General features: G+C 35.5%; 1 protein-coding gene across 1 annotated transcript; it reads left to right on the top strand.

Moving 5' to 3' along the window:
• Positions 1 to 5,027: 5,027 nt before the first annotated feature.
• LOC133325621 (epidermal growth factor receptor kinase substrate 8-like protein 2) lies at positions 5,028 to 9,612 on the top strand (the record flags this gene model as incomplete). The annotated part of the gene is made up of 6 exons (XM_061534345.1): positions 5,028 to 5,447; positions 5,517 to 6,446; positions 6,516 to 6,679; positions 6,806 to 6,809; positions 9,263 to 9,479; positions 9,539 to 9,612. Coding segments are annotated over exons 1-6 (1,779 nt in total), but the record flags the coding sequence as incomplete, so codon positions are not given.
• Positions 9,613 to 9,617: the final 5 nt, after the last annotated feature.

The raw sequence follows: 9,617 nt of genomic DNA, 5'->3' as shown, positions 1-9,617 counted from the left end.
GTGCAATATTCCCCCTTTTCCAGAATTTTGATAAGCCCCGCTTTCATAATCTGTTGGAATTTCCCGGTAATTATTTTTTGTGTTGCACAGTGTTATTTTTATAAGAAGGCACATTGTAATTAACTACTTTTTAATAACACTGTGCGACACGAAAATTTTTCAGGGTTTCTAATGTACCAATTATGTTTAGATGGAGTCCCTGGACCACGAAAATACCTTTGGTTTTTCTGGGGCACTTCGAAAATTTATTTTATAACGGTAACTATAGAGAAAAAACTGGTTTCATGGATTTTCAATTTGAAACTCGAATTACTTCTTTTATTTCTAACTGATTTATATTTTTCTTTTTTTCTTTCGAAGAGTAGAATTTATTTTTCTTCGGACCGTACGATGAAATTATGATATGAAGCCGTATAAGTTTTATTATATTACGGGGAAGAAAATTAAAAAAGCTTTCGAAAATGAGAAAAATGTATATCTTGTTTCAAAGGAATAATTCTACTCTTCGAAAGAAAAAAGAATAAAATAAATCCGTTAGAAATAAAAGAAGTTATTCGAGTTTCAAATTGAAAATCCATGAAACCACGTTTTTCTCTATATTTACCTTTATAAAATACATTTTCGAAGTGACCCAGAAAAACCAAAGGCATTTTCGTCGTCCAGGGACAACAAATAAACAGAATTGGTACATTAGAACCCCTGAAAGATTTTTTTTGTTATTTTGTAGCACAGTGTAATACTGCCTTAAAAATTGAAAAGTTTTATACACGAAATACTTACCAAACGGAATGGAAATATTACAAAGACATCTGTAAAAATACAAAAAGCCGGAATATTGACAGATCATCATCTAAACAGCCGTTCTAAGCATTTGGTGAGATCCCCTTCACCGTGTAAAATATGTGATGTTCTGCATATAAAATAGCCTCTTAAGCGACTAAAAAATCAGACAAAAATCAAGTTTTCGGTTCATTGCAACCCCTAAATACCCTAATTCAGCATCACCGAAAATTGTAGTCGTCGTTCTTGACCATAAACTGAACTTCATGTAAAATTTGAAACCGATCGCGCGACATTTCCGCCCTCTATTAGGGTAATAGTAATACTAAACTTGACCGATCTTTATCGAAACAGACAGTCTTATTATTTGGCCCGATCCCCATATTCATGAAAAATTTCACAATGTTCGAGCCATAATTGCTGCCATAGAAGCGACCATAAAAACAGACAAAAATATTGTTTTTGTTCCTTTTCATCCCCTAAACATTAACCGATCTTTTCCAAAAACAATAGGCCAGAACCGGTCCCACATGCAACATTTTGTGAAGATTTGTCCATAACTGTGGCCTGTATCGTGTTTACAAATGATCGCTGCGTTAACAATTCTTGGTGCTGCACAAATCTATAATACCCTGACAACATAGTTATGTAGATATATATCCTCCACCTATGTATGACATGTTGTATTCTGACTTTTATGGGGATGCTCATATGAAATTGGATATTCAATTCGATTGATATAGCATTTATAAATGTTCAAAATTTTGAAACTTTGTGAGGAAGGCACCAGAAGTGGTGAACGATTAACCGCAATTTCAACTTAAATCTAGCTCTGCTAAAAGTATAACGATGGGTTAAGTTTAGATGAAATTAGATATTCCGTTCGCTCATACTAGATATACACATTTTGTAAATTTTACCCTTTGTGAGGGTGAAACTAGAAGCAGTAGACCGATAAGCCCCATTTTTAAACATTGTAATGGCTAAATATTAGGTTGTGCGATAAAAATTCGATGTTTCGTTCGCAATATATTTTAAAATTAATTTTCGGCAAAATGAGGATAATTTTTTGGAGATGGTATCAGAAAAAGTTGAGCGATTTCCCATCTTCGAACTTTACCTAACTTCGGAAGAAATATTATAATGTGCAAAGTATGAATGTAATTGGTTATTACCTTCGAGAGAGCTTTCTTTCTAGTGGATTTTTCCGAGTTGTAAATCTCCCATATTCCATGTATTTGAAGGATCTTATTAACAAAGTCGCAATGTTGTTGGTGATCCGCAGGCTTGAGTTTGTGAGTTGTACTAATCAAAGACATTCAACTTCCACCATCAAAAATCAACTCTCATTTCGACAGCGCAATGCAATCTCCGTAATTCTTGATACAACCTCATTTCCGAAAAAGAAGGTCCAATGATCCTGGCGGACCATAAACTGCACCAAAAAGTCAAACTGTAGAGGATAAAGAGGCTCCCAATAACAACTTTGGGACTTCAGAGCCCCAGATACGATAATTGTGGTACCTAATGCATCTGTTGAAGTGGAAATGGACATAATCAGTCAAGATGAGTTACCGATGAAACTCCGGATAATTTTTCTACATTTCATGGATCATTTCAATACAGACACGATGTTGTTGAAGCATGTAACACATTTATATATAAAATGTATATGGGCAATATTGCCAATTTTTTAACATAGCTGAAGCGGAGGTTCACCCCTTTATAACTCGGGAATTACTTAAGTATATGAAAAAAAGTGAATAGTTTTGGGTAAATTGAACTGTCGTTGCAAACTGTTCATGATATTGACCTCCATACTTTATTTTGGTGGAAGCTGTGTCTACTTTAATGTAAAAAAAATGTGTAAAAACACGTTGAGGCGAACCAGTTTTTTTTATGTTCTCTATCGATTTGTGACTAAGCCACTCATTGCACGGTCTTCGTGTCAAAATAAAACTAAAAGCCAACAAAATGGAGACTACGCCCCTTATATATCATTTTTCAAAATTTTCACTGCATCTACCTTTAAATGATGCTGACATTTTGAAGCTCGATTTTGAGTGTTTTTTTAATTTTACTTCTAGCTTTAATACGCAAACAGGAATTTATAAAAATCGATTATAAGATTATTGTAGTCGCGAATCTGCGTAATTTGATATGTATTTTGTGTATGTAGTATGCACAGCTTCAGAGTAATACTCATCCGAAGGTGCGAATTTTGTGCGATCAAATTTCTAAAAAACCTATTTTTCGGGCCAAATTTTTAGATCTGTCATCTGAATGACATGGGTACCCGCGATCAATAAGGTTTTTTACGTTTCGGATGATATAAAATCTTCTTCGTGAAAATCCATCTACTAGAACGGCGGGAACTGGCCTTCCAAAAACACGAAATTTGGAAAAAAATGTTTTTGAAAATATCGCGGATTTATTTGCGTTTTCTGTGTATCATTTCCGCTTCAATAAATGACCTCATACGGATTTTGATCTTTTTCGAAAAGATAACTTTAAAAACTTCAGCCGAAAGAGAGATGTACGCAATTTATCTCAAAAATAGATTTTGCTGGCACATCCATGGTTCTTAATGGACCACATTGAAATGGTATAGATCGATGAATTTTTTTAGGGTGCACACCGAAATCGGATGCGCGTTAATGGCATATGGAGTTTTCGGAAATTATTCGCGTTTTACGATTTTTTGGGTACTTCAATGTAACGTGCGGCACATCTTAGCCGTCAAATGAAATTTCGCAAAATATATATGGATTGGAAGATAAACTTCAGTACTTCCTGGAAACCGCATGCGCATCAAATGATTTTGAGAATTACGCGATTTAGACTCAATTTATCTCAAAAATAGTGTGAGCTGGCACATCCATGGTTCTTAATGGACCACATTGAAATCGGTATAGATCGATGTATTTTTTTAGGGTGCACACCGAAATCGGATGCGCGTTAATGGCATATGGAGTTTTCGGAAATTATTCGCGTTTTACGATTTTTTAGGTACTTCAATGCAACGTGTGGCACATCTTAGCCGTCAAATGAAATTTCGCAAAATATACATGAAATGGAAGATAAACTTCAGTACATCCTGGAAACCGCATGCGCATCAAATGATTTTGAGAATTACGCGATTTACACGCAATTTAAAATGTATATTTCATAATATTATTTTATTTTAAGATTTATTCCTATTTATAGAATACTAAGATTTATCGGAAGGGTCTTGATATAATCCGCAAGGCGTATACTTATACACAAAAATTTATTATTATAATATATGTGTAAATTTTTCGGCGAAATTCGGGTAAAATAGCAGAATAACCCCAACATTTTTTTCTGAAATTTCATGTATACAATTAAAAAAATAAATATGATGACATTATTTTTTCGAACCAAAAACAAATATTTTTCCTCAATATCTTGTTTTGTTGCCGCTGTGATTTAGAAACCGCTACACGGACTTGTGTGATTTTGATATCATTTGATTCATCATGGTGTTTAGATTATGTAGATATTTTTAAATTGATTTGTAGATGTGTGTATGTCATTAATAGAATGAAAATATTGATGTAATCTGCTATATTTTTATTATTTTTCTCATATTTCGCGAACATGTGCAACTTTATCGTGATTATTATAATATATTCATATTCTTATTTTACGGAGGAAGATATATATCAGCGTTTTTGGTCAATATAATAAACGGCGTAATTTTAAGATTTTTTTCTTATGCCCAAAATTAAAACCTCGATAACTTTTGCGTGCATCAACCAAAAATTTGATCGCGAACGGTTTCGGAGTCAGAACATTTTTCTCTATATGTGTACCAAAAATCATAGATGTGCCACAAAAACAAAAAAGTTGATTTTTTGAAAATGGAATATTAAAAAATTGGCAATATTGCCCATATATTGTATATAATTAAAATTGCTGAGGAAATCGGTACACACTAATAACCATACAAAAAAAGTCAACGTAAAATTATATAAAAATGTTAGTGGTTTACGATCGAATGTAGGAAAAGTAAGAAAAAAATGTTATCGTAGCGAGCGATAAAAATTTACGAATGAAGTGGAAAACTGAAATACTATGAACGTCAGCAAACCAAGAATGTCGCTAGAATGACTAAAAATAATTTTGTGATTTAATTGCTTAACAAAAATCTATTCTATTTTTTATATAAACATTTTCCCTATTTTCTTCATAATAATTTAAATCATTTTCTCCCCCTCTTTTCCTTTTCACAGTGAATGTATTAATTATCAATTATGGTGCAAAACGGCTATACAAATGGCAATGGTGGTGTACCAAATGGTCATCTCGCCACAGAGAACAAACCCACCTATGCTCTGGATCATTTGGGTACGTTCAAGCTGAAAAGTGATGCTGAGGTGACGAGGCCAAAGGATAAATTGAAGACGTTGATGGAATTAGATAAGGTGGGCGGTGTGTGGCCCATGAAAATGTATATGTGCTTCAGTGGCCAATGGCTGGTGATGTTGGATAGCAATATGAAGGAAATTGAAAATTTCCCTGGATCTTTAATTACCGAACCGACTGCTTTCATAAGTGAAGATCCCATGGAGATATATAATAATTTATTGGTATTCACAGTGCCTGGCATTTCATTGGGTAATACAGAAATGCATATTTTTCAGGTAAGAAAGAGGACGGAGAGGGGGAATGTAAATTTTTATTGTTACAATTATTGTTTTCGTTTTCAACAGGTTAGCGATGTCTCTGCCGTACACTTGGTTGAAGATCTTAAACAATTGTCCAGCGGCAAAGCGGTGACCATCGATCGCAACAAGACTCCCATTGTTGTGCCCAAATCGGATCGTCCCATGCACCAAAGTAAAGACCAATATGGCTTGGCTGTGGCTGCCGCCGAAGCTGCCACCGCTCAAACCGTTCAAGACCAAGAACAAACCAACAAAGATATCCAAGTCTTGAATCACTGCTTCGAAGACATAGAACGTTTCGTGACACGCTTGCAGTTTGCCGCCGAGGCATTGCGAGAGCTGGAGGTGCGTAAATACGAACACAGCTCACATGGCGAAGGCCTGCTATTGAATCGTTCTCGTCCACCAACCGAAAAAGAATTCCGAGATATTTTTGCCAAACACAAGCTCGCCTTCAACTATGTGCTGAAGCTGAAAAACCACTTCCAAGATCCAGCCGAACCCATCCACAACTCGTTTGTATCGCTGCAAGCCATCTATGGGGTGTGTAATGATGTTTATGTTGGTGCTGCAGTAGCTGAAGCTGTCGTCGATCCTCTACTGCGTGCCGACACAATTGCCTTCCTTAAGACATGCCTCAGCGAAGAGGAAATGAAATTTTGGCAAACATTGGGTATAAATTGGCTACAAGCCAAGGAACATTTTAAAGATCACAAGAGTTCATATCATCCGAAATTCTATGATGAATGGTCACCCGATTGGGTAGTAGACGAAGAGGTGAAATATATTCCACCACCAACAAAGAAATCTGTAGAACAGCAGCAGTCGGTACCAGGATCACCGGGTAATAAAAATTACAACAACACCTGGTTGGTGCGTTTGAAAACGAGAAATGTCAAAATTGCCGAAGTCATGTACAACAAGGTGGCGAACAATGATCGCGAATTGAATGTCACCAAGGGTGAATATCTTGAGGTGGGTCCACTTGTATGGTTTGATTTTTTTGTGTCGAAGTTAATTATTTTCTGTTTTGTTTCTCTTTAGATCATTGATGACTCACGTAACTGGTGGAAGGCTCGCAATGCCTCCGGTAATATTGGCTATGTACCCCACACTCTCTTGGCTCCGGTTAATTTTGATCAGAACTCAAATTATTCTGGCAAGGATACAGATTCCATTGGTTCATCGACTATAGACAATAATGGTGAGTAAAATGAGTCAAAAAGAAAAAAATATAGAGGAAGGGAGATTTATGGACGAACTGGGGAACTATGGGAGGAAATGTCGACGAACTGAAGGCAGATTTTAAAGGCTGATGAGGGGAGGCTTTAAAGGCAAGTTAAAGGGAGTCTTTCAGACGGTCTTATAGACCAGCTGTGGGTCAGGGAGTCTCTACAGACGATTTGAAGGGCAGAGATTTTTATAGACGATCTGAATGGATCCATGTCCTTACTGACGTGCTAAAGATCAGGGAGTCGAAGGTGAGGAAACCTTTATAGATGAACTGATGGCCAAGGAGTCTTAATAGACGAGCTGAAGATCCAGAAAACTTTATAGACAAGCTGAAGAGCAGGGTGTTCTTATAGATCAGCTGATGGTCAGCGTGTCTCTACCGACAATCTGAAGAACAGAGATCTTTTATAGACGATCTGAAGAGATCCCTTCTCTTATAAACGTGCCAAAGATCAGCGAGTTGAAGGTGAAGAAGCCTTTATAGACGAACTGATGGCCAAGGAGTCTTAATAGACGAGCTGAAGGTCAAGACGACTTTATAGGCAAGTTGAAGAGCAGGGTGATCTTATAGACCAGCTTAGGGTCTCTATAGACGACCTAAATGACAGAGATTATTTTATAGACTGAAGGGATCCCTCCTCTTATAAACGTGCTAAAGATCAGCGAAGGTGAGGAAGCCTTCATAGACGAGCTGATGGTCAAGGAAGGGTTATAGAAGAGCTGAAGGTTAGGAAGTGTTTATAGACGAGCTGAAGACCGGGGAGTCTTTATAGATAAAATACAGGAATAAAAGCCTTAATAGAAGAGCTAAAGGGCATGAAGTCCTTGGAGAAATATTGTTTAAAAAATCCACGCCTTTTAATAGTCCTTGGAGAAATATTGTTTAAAAAATCCACGCCTTTTAATAGTCCTTGGAGAAATATTGTTTAAAAAATCCACGCCTTTTAATAGTCCTTGGAGAAATATTGTTTAAAAGATCCACGCCTTTTAATAGTCCTTGGAGAAATATTGTTTAAAAGATCCACGCCTTTTAATAGTCTATGGAGAAATATTGTTTAAAAAATCCACGCCTTTTAATAGTCCTTGGAGAAATATTGTTTAAAAAATCCACGCCTTTTAATAGTCCTTGGAGAAATATTGTTTAAAAAATCCACGCCTTTTAATAGTCCTTGGAGAAACATTGTTTAAAAAATCCACGCCTTTTAATAGTCCTTGGAGAAATATTGTTTAAAAGATCCACGCCTTTTAATAGTCCTTGGAGAAATATTGTTTAAAAGATCCACGCCTTTTAATAGTCCTTGGAGAAATATTGTTTAAAAAATCCACGCCTTTTAATAGTCCTTGGAGAATATTCTTTAAAAAATCCACGCCTTTTAATAGTCCTTGGAGAAATATTGTTTAAAAAATCCACGCCTTTTAATAGTCCTTGGAGAAATATTCTTTAAAAAATCCACGCCTTTTAATAGTCCTTGGAGAAATATTCTTTAAAAAATCCACGCCTTTTAATAGTCATTGGAGAAATATTGTTTAAAAGATCCACGCCTTTTAATAGTCCTTGGAGAAATATTGTTTAAAAAATCCACGCCTTTTAATAGTCCTTGGAGAAATATTGTTTAAAAAATCCACGCCTTTTAATAGTCCTTGGAGAAAAAAAAATCCACGCCTTTTAATAGTCCTTGGAGAAATATTCTTTAAAAAATCCACGCCTTTTAATAGTCCTTGGAGAAATATTCTTTAAAAAATCCACGCCTTTTAATAGTCCTTGGAGAAATATTGTTTAAAAAATCCACGCCTTTTAATAGTCCTTGGAGAAATATTGTTTAAAAAATCCACGCCTTTTAATAGTCCTTGGAGAAATATTGTTTAAAAAATCCACGCCATTTAATAGTCCTTGGAGAAATATTGTTTAAAAAATCCACGCCTTTTAATAGTCCTTGGAGAATATTCTTTAAAAAATCCACGCCTTTTAATAGTCCTTGGAGAAATATTCTTTAAAAAATCCACGCCTTTTAATAGTCCTTGGAGAAATATTGTTTAAAAAATCCACGCCTTTTAATAGTCCTTGGAGAAATATTGTTTAAAAAATCCACGCCTTTTAATAGTCCTTGGAGAAATATTGTTTAAAAAAAAAATATTGTTAAAAAAAGCCTTTTAATAGTCCTTGGAGAATATTCTTTAAAAAATCCACGCCTTTTAATAGTCCTTGTAGAAATATTCTTTAAAAAATCCACGCCTTTTAATAGTCCCTGGAGAAATATTCTTTAAAAAATCCTCTAGTAGGCCTTGAAAAATATTCTTTAAAAAAACCACGCCTCTAGTAGGCCTTGAAAAAATATTCTTTAAAAAAATCCACGCCTCTAATATACCTTAAAAATATTCGTTAAAAAATCCACGCCTCTAGTAGGCCTTGAAAAAATATTCTTACAGAAAAGCCACCCCTCTTTGTATGCTTGAAAAATATTCCATAAAAATTCTATATACAAAGGTCCTCAAAAGATATCGGTCTCATATAAAAAATATTTTATTTCTCTATCTTACTTGCAGATCAACCCATCCAGCGTAATGTCAACAATCGCAAAACCTTGACCACCTTCATACCTCCAACGGAACAAGAATTGCAAGCTGCTCAATTGCAAAGAGCCTCTAGAAACTCCATACCCCGGTCGATAAGTATGCCCAATGTACCCATTCCCCCACCATTGCCACCACCAGATAGTGATGAAACACCATCGGGAACACTGAAGCGGAATATGGCTCTGAATGGTAATATTGCAGGTAAGTCTACTTTCACTACCCTTCCTCTCGAAAAAATTAAAAACAAAAATCATTTTTAGCCATGCGTGCTCGCACCGAATTCGATGAAAGTAGTGAGGCTCTGATGCTGCAAAGTACCATAAATGATGAATTGAAATA

This window comes from Musca vetustissima, unplaced genomic scaffold, assembly GCF_032173495.1.
Source record: "Musca vetustissima isolate MV318-11 ecotype Yass unplaced genomic scaffold, APGP_CSIRO_Mvet_v1 utg36989, whole genome shotgun sequence".
NCBI lineage: Eukaryota > Metazoa > Arthropoda > Insecta > Diptera > Muscidae > Musca > Musca vetustissima.
The sequence above is the reverse complement of the archived record's forward strand: the minus strand, read 5'-3'. Positions and strand labels throughout refer to the sequence as shown.